This window comes from Hippocampus guttulatus, chromosome 8, assembly GCF_054856545.1.
Source record: "Hippocampus guttulatus isolate MCC_2025c chromosome 8, RoL_Hgut_1.0, whole genome shotgun sequence".
Lineage (NCBI taxonomy): Eukaryota > Metazoa > Chordata > Actinopteri > Syngnathiformes > Syngnathidae > Hippocampus > Hippocampus guttulatus.
In genome coordinates this window covers 10,581,693-10,609,662 of record NC_141268.1, presented here as the reverse complement: position 1 = coordinate 10,609,662, position 27,970 = coordinate 10,581,693, and the positions used below count along the sequence as shown (strand labels likewise).

The 27,970-nt window shown below is 43.4% G+C and overlaps 1 protein-coding gene across 1 annotated transcript; it reads left to right on the top strand.

Moving 5' to 3' along the window:
• Positions 1-19: 19 nt before the first annotated feature.
• Positions 20-27,970, top strand: LOC147201103 (guanine nucleotide-binding protein G(s) subunit alpha-like). The gene is made up of 12 exons (XM_086117777.1): positions 20-1,199; positions 3,772-3,844; positions 9,560-9,614; positions 9,683-9,802; positions 13,128-13,225; positions 21,284-21,338; positions 22,739-22,812; positions 22,963-23,021; positions 23,109-23,229; positions 23,331-23,461; positions 24,827-24,894; positions 26,625-27,970. Exons 1-12 carry the CDS (start codon positions 1,061-1,063, stop codon positions 26,769-26,771), a joined length of 1,140 nt encoding a protein of 379 aa, XP_085973903.1. The 5' UTR covers positions 20-1,060; the 3' UTR covers positions 26,772-27,970.

Here is a 27,970-nt window from a genome sequence, read left to right as displayed (position 1 = left end):
GCTGTCCGTCGTTCCCAGGGCTCCGTGAGAGCGGGTTTGCCCCACCCCACCTCTTCAACGCTATCTATCTCAATGTGCAATTCTCCGAGGGAAAAAAAGGGTGCACAACACAAATAACGCGGAGCGACGCCGCCGTGGAACAGTTACGTGTCTAAAAACGCCAGCGGTCCCCGGCAACAGGCAGATAAGATCGGCTGTAACAAACAACGACAGCCACCTTCCCCCCCCCAAAAGCCGTCTACGCTAGGATGAGGGCTTGAAAACACGGCGGTAGGTTCCATGTCTGATGCACATGTAACCACCTTCCAGCAACGGGAGAGTACGAGCCGCCGAGCTAACTTGACAAGGTGGGGATTGCCATCCGTAAAACACCTGGACGTCGAGCTGCATTCAGGGACACGCAGCTGCTTAATGAATTGAGAGAAGGGGAGAAGAAAAACCCCCACCGCTGATGTGAGGAGAAACGCGCATTTAACGTGACGGGGGAGCGCAGAGCGAGGGAAAAGGACGGCGGAGAAGGGGCCTTTTTCGGGGGGCAGGGGTCTTCTTGGATGTTTGACGCTGAGAGGATCTAATAATAAATAAACCAAATAAAAGAACATAAAAAACGGGAATTACGACGACACGCTCCAGTGAAGCCCCAAGAGGAAATGTCAACTTATTGTACAGAAGTCACCCACCCTCTCCAAAACAAGGATCGAACCAAGATGATTTGCCAAGAAAATTAAGGCAAAATCGATAGGAAAGTGGTGGTGTGTGTCTTCATCCATGTCCATTTCACATCCCCTCTTAGCAACGTTGATGACTTCATTGCGGATTTATAGTGGAAACACACGGCGCTGCTGTCCTGACTCTTGTTGCCAGTAAATAGCCACTTCCATCCACCATCCCCATCGATGCCTCCCGTTCTAAGACGGGTCTTCCACTCTTAGGCCTGTCTCGGAATTTAGGATCCATTTTCCTCACCTTACCTTTCCCCACTTTAACCACCCTACCTCCCCCCTGACCCTGTGGTCTTTTTGTTTGTGTTTTTTTTTGGGGGGTGGGCGCGGGAGGTAAGATGGGCTGTCTCGGCAACAGCAAGACGGAAGACCAACGGAACGAGGAGAAAGCCCAGAGGGAAGCCAACAAGAAAATTGAGAAACAGCTCCAGAAAGACAAACAGCTATACCGCGCCACTCATCGGCTTCTCCTACTAGGTGAGCTTGGTCATCAAATGTGCTGCTCGCGTGTGTTCTTGTTTAGGGTTGATACAAATGCAATAGCAGTGACGCTGTGGTGGAAAACTTTCAAGATGATCCTGCTTTGACACCATAGGTCACCAACCCCCAAGCTTTATTACTGATCATTTTGTTCCCCAGATAAAATAGTCCCTCACCATCACTGAGGTCCACATATTCCACTGGAGAGTGTAATCTTCCACGCCGAGGATGCTGTCCCACTAATCTGCTTGGACTGCAGGCAAATTAGGGTTCATTTTGGGATTAGCCGAGTCCTGTATGTCTTAATCTGAAATTGATCTCGGATTTGGGTGTCTGACTCTCACTAATAGCAGGACTCCCTGCCAAAGAGTCCACAGGAAGAGGTGTTGCTGTCACTTTCTCTCTGACTACTGAAATATTTTAAAGATCTCCCAGCCTTTTTGAAATCTGCGGTTGTCAGGTATATTCAGCCTTCAGAGGTCCTGTCAGGGCCGTATAGAGGCAGAAAGGGTCCTGTGTGTATGGGTATTATGGAATGCCGGGACATGGATTATTCAGCGTCTCTAAGAGTAGTAGGCATTTCCATTCCTCCCCTCCAGTGCATGCCCCAATATTTAAGTGGAGAATGTAGATACATAGATCGACAGATAGATACTTTATTCATTCAAAAAAGGGAGCCACAGAAAAAGACGAAGAGGACATGGCTCAGATGTCCGGACAGAACGGACAGTACTGTGTGTGTGGGTGTGTGTTTGTGTGTATGTGTGTGTGTGTGTGTGTGAGGGTATTTGTTACTGTGTGAAGTTTCACACTTCATCCCTGTTGTGTTGATAGCAATTGTAGCTTCCTGACAAGTAGGGATGAAATGGTCTACTATTACTGTTTCAAACTGTTCAACGTTAAGACTGTATTTAGCATTTTTGAAAGTAGTAGTTGGAGGGGGTGGGGGGGGGGGGTCATTGACCCAGCAATTTTAGTGCTCTGAGTTAAACTATCAGAGCAATAAGAGGGGCAGGACAGCATCTATGTGTCAGGGTATTGTCAGTTGTAGTGCCGGGACAGCAGTATGAAGTTTTACAGCAGTATGAAGTCATGTAAAATTGAGAGCAATTGTAGATGCCTGACAAGTAGGGATGAAGCGGTCTACTATTTCCGTGTCAATTGTATTTACGGTCCAAACGGTGGCATTTCTGATGGTAGTAGTTGACTTTTCGCTTCGTCCTTCTGGTGCATGCTGGTACAGCAAAAAAAAAAAAGGCGAAAGAAGGTAGGAACCGTAGAAGGCAAAAAGAATGTTAGATGTATACTATGAAACAGGCTGGGAAACACGTCGAGGATCACACTTTACCTGACAAGTCGGGATGAAGCAGTTCATGATAAACCAGGCTAAAATTCCAAACTTTTAGGATTACCCTTTCAAATCGTGTTTATGGTTCTTAGCGTAATTAGCGTCTCTGAGAATAATAGCTGGCTTCACAGCATATTAAAAAACAGAGAAGAAAGATGTCAACAGTAGAAGTTGAGGAGATAACTCAGTGTAGATGTCAGACTGATTTTGACCTGTTATGGATAAAACTGTGGAAAAATGTGTGGCATTTCCATTAATCCAGTTCCACACCAAGACGGACTTGCTTGGCCCCAAGTGGTCGCCTTTTCATGAGGCATTTTCAGGGCCACGCAGATAAAATGGAAATGCTTTTGAGAACTATCTCAGAGGTGGTTCTAAAACGCCGGCTGTCTGGGACCGAGTCGAGCTGTCGTTGTCACTGTCATCCGATTGGCTGAAAGCGATGTTACAAGGAATGCCTATGCACACGTCTATTTCCTTGTTTTTCCACAAGCACCGCCATCCTTCGGCAAAATCATAATAATGCCGAGGTCCAACAGTCACTTTTCCAGTTCAGACAAGGGCAAATTGCGGCCACATGCCGGCGTGAGGGACTCCGCTCACCCGATCGATTGCAAAGTCTCACTCAGACAGGTGTAGTCGTGGGACAGAGCCAAGAGCATTCCAAGTGTCTATAATCCATGTGTGCTTCAATTTAAATTAGCTCTCTTTTTTTTTTTTGTCATACATCTTTATTTAAGTAGCGCTTTCACAACAGCTGCAGCCGTAACAAAGCGCTTTACAAAACATTTCACATAAAATAACAATAATGCATCAGAACACATAACATAAAATAATAAGATGAAAATGTACACACTGGCGCACACCATTTTGCGCTCACGGCTGGCTTTTGTGTTCACATAGCTCGTGGAAGTAATGTCTCCTGGGTCAGTCATCCAATCATCAGTGCATTTCATGTGATGTGGTCACAAAGTCACATGGGTTAGACAGCCAATTGGGTGACTGGATAGTGATTAGAGGTACTCGATTGCTATCACTTTTCATTATAATGCTCAGAAACAAGACCATGATGATTTTGAGGCACTTTGAAAACCGTGCATCCTGTGACATCCCTAATTATCAAGTCCCTTTCCACCCCACCGCACATTGCAGACCAACCGTCTCCATCTGAGTTTCACATTCTCCCAGTCTTGACTTTCATGGTCCTCTTCCTGTTTCCAGGGGCTGGCGAATCTGGGAAGAGCACGATAGTCAAGCAAATGCGAATATTGCACGTCGATGGCTTCAATGCGGAGTAAGTTGCATTCATTTACGACAATAATGCTGCTTTATTTCTTGCTTGCATCTTGTGTGACTTTTTTTCCTCGCTAGAAAATTGCATGATGCTGAAGAGAAACATTGGCTATGCAATCTGATTTGACATTCTCAAAAATCCACATGACGATTGCAAATATAAAGCAGGTGAAGGTTTTTATTTCACAAAGTTGAAATTCCCTGTTAAGTAGGCCTGAAGGATTTTGAAAAGCAATCTGATTAGGATTCCCTCCCCATTATTGTGATTGCAATTTAATATGCAATTATTTTTTTCATTGTCCTCTTCCCATTTATGGTTTTTAACAAACACAAGCAATACATTAATCTCAATTACAATAAGGGTCAGATTGACTTAAAATAAATAGATCTTTTGATTTTATTAGGTAAGCTTTTTGGAAAATAAAGGCAAATGAACCATGTTTTAATATGAAAGACGGTTTGTCTTCTTCAAGTAGAGTTGTTATTTACTCAACACTTTGACTTGGCGTCTTTTCAGCATTCACTATGACAACGTCACAAAATTCCACCAAACAAGCGCGGCATAAATTTAAATCTGTAAATCGTATGTCAGATTACAACAATCGTGCAAACCACTTTGTAGCATTAATCACTGAAAACTTTTCATGTTTTATGAAACAATGAGTGAATGCGGACCGCACTTCTTACAGCACTGAACTTGTCTCGACACTAGGTAAAGACATAAAGCAATGAATAAAAATCTTAACAACTGAAGCTAACCAACTGACCGAAATGAAGCATTTTTTCCCCACAAATTTATTGCAGCTTTTGCGATTTGAAAATTGCATTCTACTACGTTGTGATTTTGATTTGAATTTCATGAATTGCTCAGCCCTGCTTTCAAGTCAAACAGATCGTCTGTGGGAAATGTGCTGATCGTTTCAGTCTGTTTAAAACGAGTCAAAATAAAATGTAAAAAAAAACAAAAAAACAAAAAAAACCTTACGTTAGTCATGACATGAACGCTAACACAACCGGAAAGGGATGCTGGAGTAGCCGATCAGGAATGGCATTGAAAATAATGGAAATGAGATTCTGCTTTTTCCAAGTATGTGGAAAGTCTACAAGATTTCACAGCTCTTATCTGAAGGTAGAGTCGGCCTGTAAGACAGAGACTTGCGTATCACAGTGGCAATGTTATTCCAGTCCAAGAAGTCATCACAAGTATCACTGTGTTGTCTTTTGTGATGATATAAGCCTTATGTAACCTTATGTAGGGCTCATATGAAATAATTAATTCTTGCTTGTCTTCATGCCAGCATCATTGTAGTTACGTCAAATGTTCCGGAGTGAACAGATAAAGTTAGCATGAGCTGAGAAGAAAGGCCTATTTCTTTGCGTTTTCCCACAAACCCAGCCGCAGGTCAAACCCAGCTCATCCTTGTCTTGTGAGGTTCCTCAAACTCCAAATCACATCGATGCAGCAGAAACAAAAGTCTTTTTTTTTCTTTCTATTTTTCATCGTCGCATTCCTCGAAAGCTAAAGTAAGCCTCATCATGCGTCCCTCCCCACAAGCTACGCCACCGGGGCTTTCTGCTTTGGCGTGAAGTTGAAGTGCGGATTGTTTTCTCGGACTGAGAATCCTAGCATGTCACTTGGGAATGCAACAAAAATGGAAGTTCACACCGAAAAAGCCAAAAGCAAGGCGCCGTGTTTTATTGAGACTTTTTAAACACAAACAAGTTACCGCAGAAAAAAATATGCAGAATATGCTGTTATTTGTATTATACCGTATATGTCCTGGGTACGACGTTAAACTGCATCCAACTGGTCCTCCAGGTTGGGGGTTGGGCGTGAGGTTAACAACCTCACCCTGTAAAACAAAACCTGTTACAGAAACGACGAGAGGAAGCCATTCCGGTAAACCACGGCGAAGAAGAGACGGCACATCCTTGGATGTATCTATGACGGGGCCGGGTGAAATCCAGCAGGAAGCCCGACCCCTGATGACCCCGATCTTTGGAACCAAAACCAACACCAGAGTAGGCACCTGGAATGTGCGCAGTCTGTGTTCCAGTCTGGTCGCATGGACCAGGTGCTGAAGAATATGAGGGACTATCGCCTGGACATCTTAGGCGTTAGTGAAATGAGGTGGACGGGGCAAGGGCGTCTCGTGGTTGATGGAGCAACTTTTCTGTACTCTGGGAAGCAAGACCACCATTCCCATGGAGTCGGCATCATCCTCTCCAATAGTGCAGCAAAAGCATTGATTGGATGGAAGCCGGTGAATGAACGGATTATTACAGCAAGGCTCTACACCAGATATGCCAAAGTAACCATCGTACAAGTCTATGCCCCAACCGAAGCTGCCTCAGCGGACGATAAAGACACCTTCTACAACCAGCTCCAGACCGTGCTTGAGGAAATCCCCAGACATGACATCAAAATGCTGATTGGAGACTTCAACGCAAAACTGGATAATGACAGAAGGGGCCTGAATGCCACAGTTGGACCACATGGGTCTGCAGGCTCCACGAACGACAACGGGGAGAGACTGTTGATGCTAACCAGTACCAACGGCCTCAGCATTGGCAACACCTTTTTTGAGCACAAGCGGATCCACAAAGTAACCTGGGTTTCACCTGGTGGCGGGACCCAGAACGAACTGGACTACATCTGCATCAACACAAGGTGGCGCTCGTCATTGCTCGACGTTCGCTCCCACAGAGGTGCAGATGTGGGTTCAGACCACTTCCTTGTGGTGAGTAAAATCAAGCTGAAGCTGAAGAAGGTGAAAAAGGTGCAGCCCAAGAGACCTTACGCAGTGGACAAGCTAAAGGATAACAACATCTCAGAAAGCTTCTGTGAGGAGTTGAGTAGGAAGCTCAAGGTATCACAACACCTTGCAAACATTGAGGAGCAGTGGAGTATGTTCTCTTGTGCCATTGCTGAAACTGCAGAAGCAGTTATCAGCAGAAAGAGGGGTACCAACAAAGAGAGATGGATAACAGACGACACCTGGAAGTTGATTGATGAAAGGAAAGTGGCCAAGATAAAAAGAGAACAAAAGAGGAGGCTCCGGAGCTGGAGGATGGAAGACGAGGAGTACAGGCGCTTGGACAGGGCAGTGAAGAAGAGTTGCAGGAAGGATAAAAGACAGTGGCTAGAAGAGAAAGCAAGAGAGGCACAGGAAGCAGCCGAGAACAACAACACGACGACCCTATACAAGATCGTGCGGGAGCTAACCAACTCCAGGAGCAGCTCTAGCGTGCCAATCAGGAGCAAGGATGGCAGGACACTTCTAAGCGACGAGGAGCAAGAAGCAAGATGGCTGGAACACTTCAGGGAGGTTCTCAACCAACCAATGCCTCCCGTGCTCTTCAATTTCGATCAAGAGACACCAGCTCCAGCTCTAAATATTACATCGAAAGAGATATCCGAGACTGAGGTTGCCAAAGCAATCAAGGGCCTTAAGAACAACAAGGCACCGGGACTCGATGAGGTAGCTGCCGAGATGTTGAAACACGGCCAAGACGCTGTTGTGGAGAGCCTTACCCACCTGTTCAACCTGATTTGGCATGCTGAAGAGGTTCCTGCCGACTGGAGACGTGGGGTCATTGTCACGCTTCCTAAGAAGGGAAACCTCGCAGACTGCAATAACTGGCGGGGCATTACACTGCTGTCAATCCCCAGCAAGGTATTCTGCAGTGTCCTGCTACATCGCCTTAAAGATGAAGTGGATAACATCTTGAGGGAAGAGCAAGCCGGTTTCAGGAAGGGAAGGTCTTGCGCCGAACAGATCTTTACCCTTCGAAACATCATAGAGCAGTGCCAAGAACTTCAGACACCACTCATGATCAACTATATCGATTTCAAGAAAGCCTTCGACAGCATCCACCGGGAGTCACTGTGGCAGATCGTCCAGCTGTATGGTGTACCCCTCAAGTACATCAACATCTTCAGGTCATTGTACCACAACTCAACCTGTTGTGTCAAAACCAACAGTGGCACAACTGATGATTTTGACATTGTCACTGGTGTAAGACAGGGTTGCATTCTGTCACCCCTACTCTTCATCATCATAATTGACTTTGTGATGAGGAAGTCCATCACAGGGGAAAAAGTTGGTATCAAGTGGGGAGGGAGCAGACTAGCTGACCTGGAATTTGCAGATGATTTGGCTCTGTTAAGTCACACCCAGCCCGCACTCCAGGAGTTGACCAACAATCTGCATGAGCACGGAGTTAAGGTCGGTTTACGAATTAGCCAGGAAAAGACCAAGGCCATGGCCGTCGGACAGCACCAACACCTTCAACCACTCACTCTACACCAACATGACATAGAGTACATTGACAGCTTCACATATATTGGGAGTAACATCTCAAATACAGGTGGTGTGGAGAAAGACGTCAACAGTAGACTTGGTAAAGCTGCGGGAGTGTTCCAACGCCTCCGCAACATCTGGTCATCGAAAGCCATCACTACGACCACCAAGCTACGCCTCTATATGTCAGTGGTTATCCCAACAGCGATTTACGCCTGTGAGACATGGATGAAGACAGCCAACATTACCAACAAGTTAGATGTCTTTCATCGGCGTTGCCTGAGATCCATCCTGAGGATCTCATGGAGAGACCACATCACCAACGAGGAGGTGATGAAGAGGGCAGGAGTGGCTGAACTGTCAGACATTGTCTCTGAAAGGAGAAGGAAAATGATCGGCCACGTACTCCGGCTGCCAAGAGAGAGACCGGCAAGTGTGGCCATGGACTGGATGCCAGAGGGTGGAAAGAGGAAGAGAGGTAGGCCAAAGAAGACGTGGAGACAGACTGCCAAAGAAGACCTCAGTGAGATGGGTGTCAGCTGGCATGGAGCAAAAAGGGTCGCCAGTGACCGGAACAAATGGAGGAGGCTCGTCGCCCAATGTTCCAAATAGGAGCGGGCGGAACTAACTAACTAACTAACTAACTAACCGTATTAAATATGACTAAGTATAATTGTTTTCCCTGTTTATTTGTAAACCGTTAATCATTCCATCTCTACTTCTACTGACCATCATAACTACCATTTCTGACACTTGCTTTTTAAGCAATGCAAACATGCCCAGTTAATGACATCAGCTGATGTAAATTCCTGATCAGAAACAAATCAACAAGTGTTTTTTGGGAAATCGTGATGTGGGACATTCCCGATCAGGACGTGCTCCACTACAAAAAGTACTACCTCTGCGGCTGTCCGCTGCCCGATAGTTGGGGGACCACTCACTGTCTTACACTAACCATTTGTCATTCCTGACATGGCATCCAAATGCATGTTTATCGAACAGCCTCGCCACACGTTTTACTTGAATGTAACCTGTAAATCACGGCATTTCGGTTTTAAAACAAAACTATGGCAGGATACCTAAAGTGACAATTTTATCAAACAATCAGACTTCTCTCCACTTTTGAAACTAGTGGGGTTAGCTGCCGTCTATGTCGCCCTCTGAGCGGAGTTCGCAATCCATTTTGCAGGGCACAATTTGTAGTCGACATCGGTGTTGTTGTTCCAGGCTGGTAAAATGGTATCTGTGTCATATGATCGAGTGCACACGTATTCTATTGATATCAGTGCATTCTTTGCAGCATCAAGCAAACAAGCGTTTATAATACAAGACGTCAGAATTGGAGTAAATATACTGTGATTTTGTGTGAGTGGAGAAGATTGTCATGACATTGTTTTGTGTTTTGGTCACAGGGAGAAAAAGCAGAAAATACACGATATTAAAAACAACATTAAAGAAGCTATAGAGGTAAGACAAGCGTGTTGACTACGTTGAGGAATTTATCTAAAGATGACCTTTGACTGTCCCCCACCCAGACCATCGTGTCCGCCATGAGTACACTCACGCCACCATGCAAGCTTGCCAGCCCTGCTAACCAGCCGCGCATCGACTACGTCCTCCACCAAATCAACCAAAAGGATTTCGAGTTTTCGTCGGTAAGCACAACCAAACCAGCGGGGCTGCAAAACTGATGAGTGGGATAAATTTGAGCATTTACCCCGTTTTCGTTCAAAGGCCAGATTGTTAGATTATCCTGAGCCATTTATCCTGTGGCGTGTGATGTGTTGAGAGAGATTTTTCTTCCCCATTCTGCTCGTAAAATGGTCAAGGCCGACAATCGTAAATGTTTAACACATGGGCTGAATTTGAGCATTTTATTTTTCTGTCCTCCCGATTGAAATCAGCAAAGGACTCATTTCCAGATGTCTCAAAGATTACAGTCACAGACTCTGTGATTGTGATGTGAAATGGAATGACAGCAAATTAGGAAGCGATCGGAAGCTCCCGCTGTTGACTGTGTGTATTATTTGTGTAACATGTTCAACAAATCTTTCACTTCTGTAAGCATGACAAGGAGAAGAGTTTGCAACGTCTGTGTCCCCAAAGTCTGGGCGTATTGTCAAAAAATGCATATCAAGAAATTAAATTCTCATACATCTACATTTGTGACGCAAATCTTGAGGCGTTATTTGTTCCCACTTTGTTGAAAAAGGGTTTTAAAATATAGGGATTAAAATAATATTTTTTTTAAATCAATAGAAGAAAATGACCACTCCATTCATATCACATGCTGCAAACTTGATCAAACGCTCAAAGCGTCCGAAAACTAATGGCAATGTGGAGCAAGCCTCAAACCTACAACCCTTCATTTCAGAGCCAAGAAAAAGTAAAAGAATAAATCTGAAAATGATTCTCCAAAGTGGTGATGGCATGCAGGTCATTGGCCAGGTGTGCCACAGGTGAGTCAGGCAGTTCCTCCCCTGTGTGTGATGCTCAAATTAATAGGTGCTGGTGGAGGCTGTCTTCTCACCTGAGAGCTCCTATTAACACCACTTAAGGGATTCCCCCAGTGAGCATCGGTTTTCCACCTGTGCCTTTGAGCGAGAGCATGTGGTGGCTTGTTTATGATTTGTATGGGTTACCTGAAAAGGATGAACCAGATCAGGTCATCAGTGAAGTTAAAGTTCTGTGTGACTTTTGCAGCGGACAGCATATTTCTTGGATTTCTCTCAGAAATTTTGCGTGTTGATTGAGGTGCATTTTTAGAATTCCAAAATATTGTGCAATACTAGAGCTGTATTTTTCCCAGATTTGTTTTAAGAAATTTGACCAAACCTGCGATTGGTTTATCACTAGTCCAGGACACACCCCCTTTATTGCAGTCCAAATAACCTGAAATCGGCTTTGGCTCAACTGCGAACCTATTGAGGACAAACGTTATATCGATTGGCTGAATAGATTTTACTCATCTCCAGTGTAACCTCACCAGATCAACCAAAAAACATAAAATGAACACAAACAGAGCTGAAATTTTGTAGCGAGCGAAGCATACCATGCCATGCTACCTGAACCTTCAGTGTGGGGACCGAGCCAATTTAACACTTTCAGGGACAGCGGTTACTACATTGGACCATTTATGATGTTATCAGATTACAGGGTGCACGAAAGGGTTAATTTGCTTCTAATACCACAGCTGTTATGTAGCAATTATAAAAAAAAATAGGCCTGCCAATGCTGTTTCTCTGTACATAAAAATGTGCCGCTACCACAGAATTGCGTTGCAGAATTGCATTGCAAAGTGAGCAACTAGAATATTCTGGTAAATATTGTGTAATGTTATCAAATTCTATTTCTTGTCCTTTAGTTTTATTTGCATTTATCGTCTTTGCCATGACTGGTACCTTTCTGTGTGTGGTTGTATCACAGAAAAAAAAAAGATTGATACTGTTTTTAAACAGTCGACTGAGCTGAAGTCTCCCTAAGGTTTGCAACGTCAAGCATTTTGAAGGATGGTTTTGTCATACTTTTGAGGCTCCCCCCCCCCCCCCCCCCCACCCCCAGAAACAGTTGACCACTGCTGGTACTGGAAAAATTGTTTGAACACCAGTGCATTCAAATGAGTCATACGTGTTCTAATGAGCATAGTTTCCATTGATGTGTGCGTACGTTGGTGTGTAAGCAAGGGGAAGATGATGCCGCGTCTGCAACGTCATTGTATTGTGCAGTTTTTTTGATGATGGGTCTCAACTGGTAAGCTAACGATAACGCTATTATAATGCTTGAATTTGTGATCAGTGAAATATAGTGTGGGGAGTTCGAGGATCTTAAAAAAAATAGCATTTTTATTGAACTTTCAACATTTATTGTGGCAAATGCACGTCGGAAGTCATCCATTTGATTGGGCTGGATTATCGCTCTTTCTCTCTCTCTCTCTCTCACCCACCATTTCCCCCTCACCCTGCTTCCCCCCTTGCATGTCCTGAGGGCCTACTGGAAACCAGTTGAACCGGTTGACCCTGCTTTTAAGCGAGGGAGGGACGTCGAGATAAAGCGCACAGAATTTAGATGGGGGTTTTTTTCTTCTTAAAATAAGCAGATGCTTTCAGACGGTGAATAATCGCTTAGCTCCAAACTTAAGTGAACTAATTACTGACATGGTTAAGGTTAACATTGACATTGAAATGACAGTGAACCAGAACAATAATTGTAAGTAAATACTCAAGTATTTTGCCACAAAGGCCGTGTGTAATGTCCTTTTTATTTTTTTATTTTTTTTAAGTTGTTATTTTTAATGACTAAACTTCAACTCGGAGTTGTAGCCTTTTTTGTCCCCCCGACGCGTGCCATGCCGTTGTTCTGCTACAGACTTAACACGTCAAAGCTTGGTTGCTCGTCTGGCTTTTGAGAAGTTCATCCGAGACACATTCACTTTCTGCCAAACGGTGCAGAAGCACCTTCAGTAAAAATGTGTGGTATCAATTAAAATATTTTTTATGTAAGGTATTGCGGTACTTCTGTCTTAGTGGTATATTGGGGAACCCTAGTGTTGCCAGTACATGGCGAAGAATACTGCCACACTTGCAAAAAGTACCATGGGGTGCGGGGTGTTAATCACAGTCTTTTTTTTTTTTTCATTTTTATTTTGCACACGAGTGCTTGGGCTCAGAATGGCTTAATTGTGCTGCCCCCGCATCGTAAGTGAGCATCTAAAGATCGTCGCGAAGAGATAGACCCCTCTGCAGTGACAGCCCAGCTTTGTGTCAGCACAAAGCTCTCGGTTTCTTCATGAACCCAATGAACTGTTTTGCTTCCTGCCGCTGCCAGAGCCCCGCTCCTCTCCCGTTGGCTCCAGACTCACATGGACGCAGCCTCTGTCTCATAAGTCTAAATATGGGGCCCTACAATGTCAACCCTGCTTGCAGTCATTTTCACCTCATTGATCCAGACCCTCTTTCTTTTATTCTCCCTCTCTCTTTACAGGAGTTTTATGACCACTCAAAGATCCTCTGGCAGGACGACGGCGTGCGGGCCTGCTGGGAACGGTCCAATGAATATCAGCTCATCGATTGTGCGCAGTAGTAAGTTTTGCTTCTGCATAAGTTTCACTCCACCTAACGCACTGCAATGTGTTTGGCTGCCTGGTTTGCATAAGCGTGAAGTCAAGGTTCATTAGTACGGCCGTGAGTGCGGTGCCACCTTGACTATGATGGACTGTTTGTTTGGACTAGTTTGTCCGAGCGAAAAGGTGACAACTATTCATCAACATAAGACTCCTTTCCACCAAGCAGTTCAGTTAGTTCAGTTTGCCACCGGTGTTGTTTTTGACAGACGTCGTAGTCTTTTGGGCGAAAATGCAGATTTTTCATCTCGTCACATTTTAGTCATTGCTATTCATGATAGTTTTAGTCAATGAAAACTCAAAAGGTTTTGAGTCTAGTTTTCGTTGACAAATACCCAACAAGGTTTTTGTGTAGTTTTTCTCAGTTTTAGTTAGAAATAGACATCAAGGGTTTCCATCCACCCAATGACAAAGACTTTCTGATCGACTAAGGATTATGCGTTACTGTACAGACAGATAAATTGTTCAAACATTTATAGAAAGAGTTGGGTCGCTTTATGGACACTCACTTTTATTCGGTAATTGCCGCTCACCTCATCACAACCCCCTAGCTCTGCCCAGGTTGTCATGGTCACAAAAGTCAAGTCACGTGTCGCAGCCCCTATGTTTTTTTTTTTGCTGTTGTTTTTTATTTTTAATTAAATCACTGAAGGTTACAAAAGCTCATGCTCATGACAGTTTTTGGCGAAATGTAATTCTGAAGTGACAGCAGGCGGAAGGGAAGGAAAGATAACATGTCACCCAGTCCCAGTCATGTCTTAGTTGAGCAGCCGTTTTAAAGAAAATTAGGAGATGGAATATTTTTTGTTGAGCCCACGGTCACCGCAGCATATCTTGAATGCAATGAGAAAGAAATGATCATGACTCAACATGACATGCTGCGGAGTATGCAAAGTACCAGGGAGATGCGAGAAAGGACCATGTCACCAATCTTTTTCACGTTCTGAGGAACGTTTAAAGTTCTGAACTCTCAATAAAGATTGAGAGGATTGCATTCATTTTTTTTGTTTGTTTGTTTGTTTTAATACTTGAGCCCCTTTTTTGTGGGATACTTCATCCGCATGAAGACACTCACAGACTATCTCCAGCAGCCCCCACATATGTTGAGTTTGACAGTTTACAGGGTCTTTAAGTGTATTTATGTAGCTTGCATTTGGGTGGCGACCCAGTCCAGACTGTAACACTCCTCTTGCCAAAAGTCTTGTGAGATAGGCTACGGGCCACCCGCAACCTTCGTGAGGACAAGCACTATATAAAAATGGATGGATGTTTATGTGACATGCTGAATCATGCTCTCTGGAACTTATTCACTGGCTTCACTTCTATTTTGTCACTCTACACTTTGAAGACGTCTTACACAAACGGGTTACACAATATTACAGTTACAGTTATGTCTCTTATTCCCTTATTTTGATGATTCGCTAATGAAATGTTTCCGCTCTGTGCTGCCCATGAGAGCATGCGCTGGTCACATGAAGCACATTGAGGGCGGAGGCTCACAGTGTACGCACGCAAGGTTGGCAATTTCCGTTCCTCTTGTGTGTTTTGCGCGTCCTTGTCTGCGTTGCACGGCCGCAGAGGTTTGCCCAAAAAGATTGTTCAAAAACTGTGCCAAAGGAAAGGATTGATGCGTGTGATTTCCTCCACCAGGGAGGTGTTTTGAACACTGTCTGTTCTGTGATGCTGGTTGACTTTCAAAAGTGAAATGAAACTAAAACAGAAAAAAACAAAACCAAAGTCTGACAAACACATCATGGAGAGGAAACATCAAGTGCTGAAGGATTACTGCAAATAAAATATCCCTGTGATTATTGTGCGTGTAAAATAGTTCATTTTAACAATAAAATAATGAATGTTCATTTTTTTACATTTTAGTTAACAGCTCACATCTCAAAAGGCAAGTCACTTGTATCTGTGTGCGCAAATCCTTTTGGATTTCAGTTTCCCCCCCCTTACTTTACAAATGTGTTGCTTGTGCTTTCATCTAAACGTGAAACGGTGCTCAGTATAAAGTCCCAAATTCTCCACTCCCCTTGCTCCTCTTCCTCCGTCTTGTGTCGTCCTTCTCTCCTCTTCCTCCTCCTCCTCCTCCTCTCCGTTGTATGGATCCGATGTTGGGCTGGGTGGCCAGACCGGAAGTGTGCTCCCCACCCCTCCTTCTGTGTACTTATGTAAACGGAGAAGCAGAGCGAACGAGCGAGGGGAGAGCTATTTTCAGCTCAGGCGGGCTTCAGGAGGAGAAAGAGGGAGCGAGTGTGTCATGAGAGGGACAAACTCGGTGTTATTGATGGAAGGTTGTTGCTGTTAGATGAACACATCCGCCCTTGATCAACATGGAAGCTGTCACGGCACCCCCAATTTTTTCCCACTCGCGCAGATTTTGACTCAGATTGGCCCATTTAGGCTTGCCCTTCACTTCATTTTGCAACACTTTCTTGACTTAGTAGATTACTTCTAGACAAACTGTTCATTTCTGTTGGTGGTCTCAAGGTGGTGATTGTCTAATACATGTACAATGCTCATTCGGTTCGGACCAAGATTCTAAAAGGCTTTGTGATTTTTGTCATATTCGAGTTCTCCTGCTCCATTAACTAGCTTTTTTTCAGTTACCCAAAAGATAGTTAAACTTACCGTAAGTTGTTCTTGTCCAAAATCCTGAAAAAAGAATTCTAAATCCCTCACAGATTTTAGGCTGGATTTAAAGCGATTCAAGTGACAGTTTTATTATTATTATTATTATTATTGCTCTCAGGTGTCACAATTGGGATACATCAAGGCAACAAAAATAGAAATAAAACACATGTAAAGGGATATCTTCACATAGGTATCAAGCCTGTTCCAAATGTGGCTAAAAATCCAATGGGTATCGGATATCTGCGCACAAACACATGGATCGTGATACCCCGTTAATGCAAACTTGATGTCATTGAAATACACCGATCGCTGACGTAAATACACCCTTGTCTGCACAAACAACACAAAAAGAACACCTGCTGGAATCCCAAAGTACAGTGAAAGCATAGACACGTTTGAAAATGCCTCTTCTCTGGATGCCACAATTTATAGATCAATTTATAGAAATTTACATCTCAGTGTTATTTAAAATCCCAAATGTTCTTTTTTGTTATTCAAACTATCAAAATATGTTGGAACGCAAAGCATTGTAAGTATATAATTAGCAGGGAATACGTGCTCAAATAATAATTTGAGAGTGAATTAATGTAGCTGGGGGTGAATAGGGAATGAAAAGGATTGTCGAGGATGGACGACGATGGAGATGGAGTGGGTGACGGAGAGGAATTTGTGCCAGGTGATGAGGGGTACACGGAGAGGGGAGGAGTTGGAATGGTGCCGGTGTGAAGAGAAATATCTGTTAAGTAATGTTAGCCATGAAGCATATGACGTGTGCCTCCATATTTTATAAATGGTCGACTTTTCCTGAAGTGTCTGTGATGTGGATCAACCGCCTCGCTTGGTGTTGTGTCATTAACACAACACCAAGCGAGGAGTTGACCCCCTGGACGAGCAAGCCTCCCAAGGCCTGTTAGCTTGCGAGCTAGCTTTTGGCTAGCGCCTTTCGGTGTGTGGGAAAACTCTGTGACAACTCAGCAGGATATGTTCCAACCACCAGAGGTTTAATGTGGTTATATTTTTGCACCTCAAACATGAAGGGATGTGTTGACACAACAAAGATGCTAGACTTAGTGGTATTTGAGTGCCAGTTGAGTGCGGAGTGGTTTCAGTGCATTCAGCGGGCACAGTCGCAGTGTTTCACAGCGGCGGCAACGGTGTCCTTTTTAACCATTTTGACATTGCGTTTTAGACAAACATTGTTCAGACGTTTACCGGTACCATGGCAGTACCAAGGGTTTGAAAAAATAAAATTGAATAACACCGTTCATACACAATATAACTCAACATGCTTCATATACTGGAATTAAACGTACATTTAAAAGCGATTGCAAACAGGGTTGGAGATTTACTAGTCAAAAACTAAAAAAAACAACAAAAAAAAAACACTTACTTAAGTCTATCGTGCAAGAACAAGATTTTGAGAAAACATTATATATTAAAAATACTTTGAAAGACCTTAATCATATGTATGGGAAAAGAACATAGCTTTTAACCTGGATTTGAAAGCATGTACACTTGATTTATACATTTGGAATCTTCATTCATATAGGGAAGGGTATCGTTAAGATTTTAATGATATTTCTACTCTTAACAGTACTGCTTATCACTCCGGTGCTTCAAAGGTATTTTTGTCAGTACAGTACTTTTTTTGTTTCGAAAAACACACAAAAAAAATATGAGTTAATCTATTTTTTAAAATTAATTTGCAAATTTGCATACAACACAGAGGCACACCTTTTTCAGTATTTTACAGTAAATGCTATGTACCGTAATATTTTATTTACCCTACTTCTATGTTGCCACTCTCCAGGTTTGATGTTTTCAAGTTATTTCCATGCAATTTGGATGTCTGCACTTGTGGGTTGTTTCTTTTGTTTTGTTTTTTTGTGCCACTTTGAAATGTACGTGCAAAAAGAAAAAATATATATTGGCATTGAGGTAGAAATGGGTACTCTGGGTAGTTTCAATCCAGCCTCTGCCTGTGATGCAGCATGCTAGCAAGGAGAGAGGATAGACTTAGCCTCTATCCCCTAAACCAGACCTTGTATTGTATATACAGATAGTCACTTCTATTATCTTGTTTCTTCTTGTATATGTATTCGTGCAGCATTAGCCGCTTTCACCGCTTCCCTCCTTTCCATTCTTCTTCCCCTATCCGCCGTTCCTGTTCTCGTCCCGTCTCTCCCTCTCGTTGGCCTCACTCCAGTCGCACAAGATTTGGAGCCGATTGTCTATTTATAGCGTGTGGTTCTGTCGCCATGACAACCAAGCTGGAGGCCAGGGCGCCAGGGAGCTATTTTTAGAGCTGCACTGTAATGTTAGACACAACCACCTCTCTATTTTCTTTACTTCTTTCTCCCTTGCTCTCCTGTCTCTCGCTCTGTCTTTTTCTGTCTCTCGCTCTCTGTCTTTCTCTCTCTCTCTCTCTTTCTCACACACACACACACACGCACACACACGGCCTGTGTGTGCGTCTCTCCTTTTGGTGTGTAAATAATAATAATAATAATAATACATTTTATTTATAAGCGCCTTTCAAGACACCCAAGGACACTAAATGGTTCATTAAAACATTTTTTGTATTATTATATTTTTATAACAATCCATCTATGATCAAAATCGTTTCATTTCTAAAATGATTGTTTTTATTGCCCAAAGTCAGTCAAATTTCCTTTGAATGGCAACGTACGACAGAAAAGACTGCTGACTTCCATTCTACATTGTTGCATTGTCCTTATGAGATTTTCACTTTAAAGTGGAATCAATGTTGACACCTTTCTAGAACCCCTAATTAATATAATTATGACTAAAATGTTCACACTTGTTTTCTGAATTGTATAATTGATATATTCATTATTTCTAATAGAATATGTACAGTATATTGATTGGTTTTATATATATACAGTATATATATATACATTTCAATTGGCAAAATAACGTAATTTTTAAATGAGTCACTTTTTCCCCACCTCCCTTTTTGTTTCTGTCAGAGGTTTACTCAACTTTTATTGGCACACGCATTTGACTTATTAATTGTGGTTTCAATACAATGGTTATTTTACTGCAGCTACCGTTATTTTAATATTGCTATGAATAGGAAAAATCGTTAAGAAGAGGAAATAGAGAAGTGTGTTTGTCCGGCATGTGTGTGGGCTGGGATAAACAAGAATGCAGAAGGAGGCTGAGCCTCTTCTTTTTTTGTGTGTGTATGTGTGTCTTCTTTCCGACTGCTTTTATCGTGTTTGTTCTTTGGCGGCTGCACACAGCGCGCTCAGGGTTGGCATGCTTGCTTCACAATCTGAGGTTCTGGGTTCTAATCTGAGTTTTGGCCTTCCTGTCTTCTGTTTACAAATTCTCTCTGGGCTTCATCACAGGTTCCATATTCAAAAAACATGCATGTTAGGTTCATTAACAACTCTAAAAGTTTCCATGTGTCTATATATATATATATATATATATATATATATATATAATAAAATAAAAAAAATCCTCGTCTCACCCCCACTCGGGTGGTGTCCGTCCCTCATTCAGCTCGGGTCCTCTACCAGAGGCCAGGAAGCTTGAGGGTTCTGCGCAGTATCCTTGCTGTTCCCAGCACTGCACATTTCTGGACTGAGATGTCCGATGTTGTTCCCGGGATCTGTTGCAACCACTCATCTAGTTTGGGGGTCACTGCCCCGAGTGCTCCGACCACCACAGGCACGACTGTCACCTTTACCTTCCAGGCACTCTCCAGCTCCTCTCTGAGCCCTTGGTATTTCTCGAGTTTCTCGTGTTCCTTCTTTCTGATGTTTCTATCACTTGGGACCGCTACATCCACTACAACGGCTTTCCTCTGCCCTTTATCTATGATCACGATATCTGGTTGGTTCGCCATTACCATCTTGTCAGTCTGGATCTGGAAGTCCCACAGGATCTTCGCTCTGTCATTCTCCACCACCTTCGGAGGTGTTTCCCATTTTGACCTTGGGGTTTCCAGTCCATACTCCGCACAGATGTTTCGGTAGACTATGCCAGCCACCTGGTTATGGCGTTCCATGTAGGCTTTCCCTGCCAGCATCTTACACCCTGCAGTTATGTGTTGGATCGTCTCAGGTGCCTCTTTGCACAACCTACACCTTGGGTCTTGTCTGGTGTGGTATATCTGGGCCTCAATGTCTCTCTCTCGCTCTCTCGCTCTCTCGCTCTCTCGCTCTCTCGCTCTCTCTCTCTCTCTCTATATATATATATATATATATATAGTCTATTTGTGCTCCATGCAACCAGTCCAGGGGGTACACCACTTCTCTTGTCAAAAGTGTGATGGGATCGGCTCCAATTCAAGTACAAACATAATTGAAAACGGAGAGGTGTTCTTTGTTGCTCATCTAGCATGTGGTTCTTTCATCAGTTCTGTGGTTGTCAAACTGTGGTGCAAGTACGACCAATGTGAGACGTGCTCCCTCTAGTGGTAAACAAAAGAATCACCGAATTAAATGTTCCAGCTGTGCATCATTTTACAGTGACTTGTTTTAATCCACTACATTACATTTGTTGAGTACGATTCCGTTGTATTTTACAGTACATTATATTGTATTTTATAGTACATATATTTGGATTTAATTATTTTTGTTTAAAAAAAAACCCCCATCAAGATACAATTTTTATTGAACGTTTGAATGCCGCTGCTCTCAGGCGTGGGGGTCAGTAGCTAGCCGAGGCTAACCTAGCACCCCCTCACTCGACTTCTTCCGAGTGTGCTACCTGCAACCCTCTTGTCACATTTCACCGCTGTCTGCCACATTCCTGTTTACCTCATCATACCTGCCCCCAAAAATGGTGGTCATGACCCTTTTTCTAAACTGGAAGAACAGCAGGCATCGGGATGGCATTGAGACGGATGTTTTCCTTCATGTTACAATAGTTTTTCCTCGGGAGGTAGGATACATTCACAAGATTATTAACTTGATGTTTGACTTTTTCTTTGCACTCTTATTCGTCAGCAGTATCTCTCCCGACCCGATTAGTGCAATTGCTGTCGTTGTTGTCTTTGAACAGCCGCCGCCTTGTCAAAGGAATTAACACACATTCGGTGGCACATTCCTGGGTAGGCGCCATTCTAAATTCATTGTAGGCATGCATACCTACCCCTGGCTCATAAAGCACACACACCCACAAAACACACGCGCACTCTTACTCCAGCGGCTCCATTGACTTTTCTCTTTGCTCTGACGCTGAAGTGCTGCTGGTGACTCAGAGCGGGTGCCTCCGATCTCGCTGTGAATTACAGCAAACGCCCCCTGGTGCTCATCATGAAAAGGGGCATCCTCTTGCTTTTGTCAACATGGACAGTAGATTTTCCGTCAAATGAAATATCCATTGTCTTTGCTTCTCTTTCTTGCAGCTTCTTAGACCGGGTCGATGTGGTTCGACAACATGACTACACGCCAACTGACCAGGTGAGATTACCATCAATATTTAATATCTGCAATTGTTGAATCGGGCGGCCCGGTAGTCCAGTGGTTAGCACGTCGACTTCACAGTGCAGAGGTACCGGGTTCAATTCCAGCTCCGGCCTCCCTGTGTGGAGTTTGCATGTTCTCCCCCGGGCCTGCGTGGGTTTTCTCCGGGTACTCCGGTTTCCTCCCACATTCCAAAAACATGCATGGCAGGCTGATTGAACACTCTAAATTGTCCCTAGGTGTGAATGTGAGCGTGGTTGGTTGTTCGTCTCTGTGTGCCCTGCGATTGGCTGGCAACCGATTCAGGGTGTCTTCCGCCTACTGCCCGAAGACAGCTGGGATAGGCTCCAGCACCCCCCGCGACCCTAGTGAGGATCAAGCGGTTCGGAAAATGGATGGATGGATGGAATTGTTGAATCGAACGCCAATAACGATTTATTTCATTAATTCAGTAAGAATGTTGAAAAAAGGCAACAGTTGTCATTTAAAGGATCAATAAGGTATTTTTGCACTCTTAAATACACAATTTCTTCAAATAGCGGCCATCCTGCTATGTTTCCCAACCTTTTTTGAGCAAAGGCATGCATGTATGTATGTGCGTATGTATTTGCATATACAGTATATATATATATATATATATATATATATATATATATATATATATATATTGTGCCTGAAACTGGTGCTTAAGCTGGCCCCAATTATTTGTTGGTCCAGATTCTGGCACCAACAATGTCGGGGGGGGGGGGTTATCATGATGATCGCAGACGTAGAAGAGTAGACTCCCTGGATATTTGGACATTTTGCAGAAACTGTTGAGCGGTGAACGCCGGCACAATTGTGTCCCACCAGAAGAGCATTTGTGGATGTGCTCAGATAGCATGCGATCTCTGATTTGCAGGCAGCCTCGTAATCATCTCGCAATCGAGCAAATGCTAACAGTGCATCGCAGTTATTATTAATAGCGCAGGCACTCTTGGGTAAACATCGACGTATGCAGTGATGTTTGGACGCTTTGCGCTGACGTAGTGACATAGCTCCTACTTGGCCCTTTGCCTGTGGAAAACCAAACACGTTCTTCGAAAGAAGTTGTTAAGCACCAACTAAGTACAGCACTGGCCCTAGCACCAAGTTTTTAGGTTTTTTTTGGGGTGGATAAGGGGTCATGGAGACACACAGACGCTCGCGCTCACTTTCAAACCTATGGAGTCTTTAATAGAGCCCAACACGCATGTTTTTGGAATATGGGAGGAAGCTGACCACTGGCAACTAATTGTGGAAATGGTGTTTGGAATTGTAAGTTTGCCCCATAGCATTTAAACAATACTTGAAGTGCTATTTTAGAAGTTATTTTTCAAATCGTCTTTTCAACTTGTTATCATGTTGCTGTGTTTCAGGACCTGCTGAGATGCAGAGTGCTGACGTCCGGCATCTTTGAGACAAGATTTCAAATAGACAAAGTCAATTTTCAGTGAGTACACATTTTGGAAAAAAGAAGGGTAGAACTACTCACACTAACTTGTGATTGTGAAAGAAACAAGACATTATCAAACGGTTGAAAAGAATTGGCACAATCAAATCAGATTTGTTGAGAGTAAAGTCCGCTTTTTCCCCTCCCCAGTATGTTTGATGTAGGTGGTCAGAGAGATGAGCGTCGAAAATGGATCCAGTGTTTTAACGGTAACATTGTCGCTTTCCTTCACCGTCATTCCACAACCCTTTCTTCGCTGGGTTTGTGATCTATTAGTTTGATTTTTCTGGTTCCAGACGTGACGGCTATCATTTTTGTGGTGGCGAGTAGCAGTTACAACATGGTGATCAGAGAGGACAATCAGACCAACAGACTACAGGAGGCCCTCAATCTTTTCAAGAATATTTGGAACAACAGGTCTTGATACTTTACACTGCATAAGTTGACCCAAGTCTACTTTATAAAGTCTTTCATTTAAAAAAAAAATCATGTTGTTTGCTGTTTCCCTCTCTCGGCAGGTGGCTACGGACCATCTCCGTCATTCTCTTCCTGAACAAACAGGACCTCCTCGCCGAGAAGGTCTTGGCAGGGAAGTCCAAAATTGAGGACTATTTTCCTGAGTTTGCACGCTACACGACACCTGACGATGGTAAGAGACAGTTGGAACATTGTTCATAAAAATTGAGTTGGATGCAAAAATGCGGCAAAAAGGAACAATTGGGAGCCAAGTGTAATTTACAGTGAATCCTCTAAAGTCAAACACAATCCATTCAGGTTAGGAAAAATATATTAATGCTTTTTAAATAAGTTCTTCTGTAAAAAAAATAAGGTGAATTAATGTATTCCACAAATAAGAGTACAGGCAATGTTTGAGGTAACTTTTTAACATTCTTAGTCAAAACACATAAGCTAGCTTTATGCCAACACATAATAATAAACGCCATAAACGGGCTAATGAAACTAGCATCGATGCCCTGATAGTTATAACCCTTTAAGCTTCGTATTCGTTTGAACAACGCATTGATTGCCACATGTAGACAGTCAATATAACAATACTCACAGCATGTATTCTTTATCCTCCATGAAAAATAACTCAGGCCCGGTAGTCCAGTTAGCACGTCGGCTTCACAGTGCAGAGGTACCGGGTTCGATTCCAGCTCCGGCCTCCCTGTGTGGAGTTTGCATGTTCTCCCCGGGCCTGCGTGGGTTTTCTCCGGGTGCTCCGGTTTCCTCCCACATTCCAAAAAAACCATGCATGGCAGGCTGATTGGACGCTCTAAAATTGTCCCTACGTGTGAGTGTGGGCGTGGATGGTTGTTCGTCTCTGTGTGCCCTGCGATTGGCTGGCAACTGATTCAGGGTGTCCCCCGCCTACTGCCCGGAGACGGCTGGGATAGGCTCCAGCACCCCCCGCGACCCTAGTGAGGATCAAGCGGTTCGGAAAATGGATGGAATGGATGAAAAAAAGCTCGTATTACTACAGCGTACTGAGTGACTTAGATGTGAAACTCTTCTTTGTGTTACATACATTTGTACTTTGCTGCCCCCTTGTAGCCAAGGCATGCACACTCAAAGGAGGCCTATTGAATTAAAGCATGAAAACATGACGCACAGACTGTCTAATCTCTTTACTTTTTTTAAAATATTATGTTAGGACTATGGTTTTATAAAAGCACAATTAATTTAGGTTTTAAACTCCAGTTCCACTTGACATGAATTGTAATATACCTACTGTACATCACTATTTACTTTTATTTTTAAAAAAGTACTTGTTCAACTTAAGACCTTCACCAAGAAGATAAAACGACCCCAGCCACTATTTCTGGAAATCCGGTAAATATGAATATGTCTTCCAAACCTTCAGGATCCTGCATTGTGTTGCGTACGAACAGCCGTTTGATTCAAAACGTTGATTTCCCTTTAGTGAAGTAAACTAACTAATAAGCCTGTTAAATAAGACTGGTGTGGACTGTGTTCAGCTAACACGAATGATTGTGGCTTTATTGTTCAACAGCAGTACCCGAGCCGGGCGAAGATCCACGCGTCACGAGGGCAAAATACTTCATACGGGATGAGTTTCTGGTATGTTCACACTTCAGGTTTTACCTGTTGGAAGTAGCTTCACTCACCTTCATTGTCTTCCACCTGTCAACCCTTTTTTTGTTTGAATTTACTGTTATCTGGTCAGACGGAATAAGATTTTTGACACATTTCAATGCATTAGCGTTGTTATGAAACTCATGCATTTGTGCTCTATTCATAACCTTCAGATGGAAGGTGACTTAACAGTACAGCAAGAGGCTACCATCTTCTGATATCATTTAAAATTGGACTGTTTTTATTTAAAGGGCGCATGCATTTTTTCACACTTTATGAAAATTCTCGGATCTTTCAATAGCATATCCGTGGTGTGCTTTTGTCAAAAAGAACCATGATCAAGAAGTACAGTGCATCTGGAAAGTATTCACAGTACTTCACTTTTCCAGACTCTTGGCATTTGGTTCCTAGGCATTCAGAGGGGACTTAATACCACCTCTATTAAATTGTAATTATAGAAACTATCAATCATGTAGATAAACACAATATAATAAATTTCACTGCTGTCACATCCATCACTTGGAGTAGCTCAGAATCCATATTTATCAAATAACGTGACAAAAGGATAACAAATCTAAATCTACTCACCTAAGATGATTATTAAATGTATATGTGCAGATTGCAACACACATTTTGCTTGACTGGAACAGTTTCTGCTGCGACCAAACAATTCAAGGATAAAGAATAAATTGACATGAAATTTTGAATCTGATTGGTTTCATAAAAAGTCCTTGGGTCGAGATTAGCAGTACCCCACCCTGACTATACACCGTGTTGATGGCGCACTGCTTCCGCCTCCTGAGTTGCCAGATGGTGGACCAGAATCGTCTCAAAGCCATCTCAGTCGTTCTCCGTGGCCTCACCGAACTCCTCCCATATCCAGGTTTTTGCCTCTGCGACCATCAAACCTGTGTTTCACTTGGCCATCCGGTACCCCGCATCAGCTGCCTTCAGAGTCCCACAGGCCAAAAAAAGAGCAATAGGACTCTTCCTTCAGCCCGATGGCATCCCTCACCGCTGGTGTTCACCAAAGGGTTCGAGGGTTGCTGCCACGACAGGAACGGTCCACATTACGGCCACAGCTCTGGTCTGTCGCTTTAACAAAGCAGGTCCACTCTGACAGCCAGGAGAGTTTAACTGTACCAGCATGAGAGTTCAGGGCCAGTTGTCATTAACAGAAGTCCTGAAACTACACTCAAGGGAAAGTGAAATGCTGTTTTAACAGGGAACAGAATCCCTGAGGTATTATGGCAAAGCATTAGAAGGTAGAGCAACAGTGACAGTGGTATGGTCATACATTACAGTGTACGGCCCGCGTTTGGCCCCCTCCCAGAGGTGGTGAGCCCATGGGAAGGGTGACCCACATTGTCCTTTCAGGCTGGGTGCGGGCCTGTCAACCAGGCCCTTGGCATCAAGCTTCACCTCCAAACCTGTCTACACAGGGGGGCCTCGGTCACCCGCGTCCAGGCTCAGAAAAACAATGTACTTTTTTGCCAAACATCATAGGGGGGGTGTGAACTGTACTTTGTCTGGTCCCTCACCTAGGACCTTTTTAAGACTCTTGCCAGGGGCCTAAAGCCCCAGACAACTGTACTCATTGGGTCATTGGGACACCACAATAAGGTGATGGCTCATTGCGGGGAAATGTAATAAAGTGTCCTAAATTTGGATAATTGACACCGACTGTTTCTTTACCCACTTTTCCCTGCCCACAGAGGATCAGCACAGCCAGCGGGGACGGACGCCATTACTGTTACCCCCACTTCACCTGCGCCGTAGACACTGAAAACATCCGGCGCGTCTTCAGCGACTGTCGCGATATCATCCAGAGGATGCACCTACGGCAGTACGAGCTCTTGTGATGTTGACGACTCCCACAAGACCACCCGCTCACTGTCTCCTACTCCCTGCCTTTCTGATTCCTTTGCTTCCTAATCCCCGCCCAAGACCATTAGCCCAGTTGGCAACCGTAATTCAGCTGAACCTGAATGCAGGAAGAAGACATAGGGACCCAAGGACACATACACAAAACATTACAGTTTTAATGTCTCCAAAAGGCCCAATCCAATAGTCAGTTTGAGTTTTTATTCGCTGTGTGCTGAGTAACAATCAGGAGCTGGATAAGATGAGAGAAACTGAGCATTTTGGGCGGTGAAGGTGGAGGAGGGTTGCATGAGGGTGGACTAATGGGACTCCACAATTTTCATGGAAAAAGGACAGAAGCAAATCAGGAAAAAAAAACCAAGATAAATATACACAGTTGGTGTATGTGTGTGTGTGTGTGTGTGTGTACACAAATAAAAAAAAGGACAGCCCCGCCCACACCTCCTGCCTTCATTCACTAATTCCCCCCTACCTTACCAACGCCCACCTCTGGCTTCACATTTTTATGTTACTGCCGGACTATTATTCCTGTACAGACTGTAAAATGTATTTTGTACAACTATATTGAAGAAGACAATGACGATGATGAAGAAAAATGACTTGTAGAAGATCCTTGTGCCTTGATCACGACTGTACGTGTCAAAAAAAAGGAGAAAAAAAAGCGCTAATATGTAAGTTATGTTTTCACTGCGCTGTACAGCTCTATGGCCGTCGTGCAGGACTTAATTGTTTGTTGCTTTGGTTCCATTTTGTTTTTTCTCTCCTCGAACGTTTGTTCATTTTTGCTTTGACTCCTCTGATTTATTTACCGGAAATGGGATTTTGGGAGAGAGAAAAAAAGAGCAGTTACGCACCTAAATGCTGTGTAGTGGCAAATACTGAACCTTAACACAAGTTAATATATACAAAATGTCAGAATACACATATACACAAATACATACAGTATATATATTGTGTGTGCGCGCACGTGCGTGCAAGAATGTGTGTGTGTGTGTGTGTGTGAGAGAGAGAGAGCGGTCACCAGTTTTCCTTATTCTGCAGAATGTGGGTGCAGGCTATTTTTTTTAAAGCTTTAACTCTTTGCAGGGGAGGGAACTATACATTTGCCAAACATTTGTTTGTTTCTACATAAACCAAATCCTTTTTTGTTCTTTTGCTTAAAAAATTACAAACTGTT

Coding starts and splice junctions, on each gene's coding strand:
- LOC147201103 (XM_086117777.1), top strand. CDS start 1,061: ATGGGCTGTCTCGGCAACAGCAAGACGGAAGACCAACGGAACGAGGAG. Junction 3,845..9,559: donor GTCGATGGCTTCAATGCGGA/GTAAGTTGCATT, acceptor TTTTGGTCACAG/GGAGAAAAAGCAGAAAATAC. Junction 23,230..23,330: donor AAGAATATTTGGAACAACAG/GTCTTGATACTT, acceptor CTCTCTCGGCAG/GTGGCTACGGACCATCTCCG.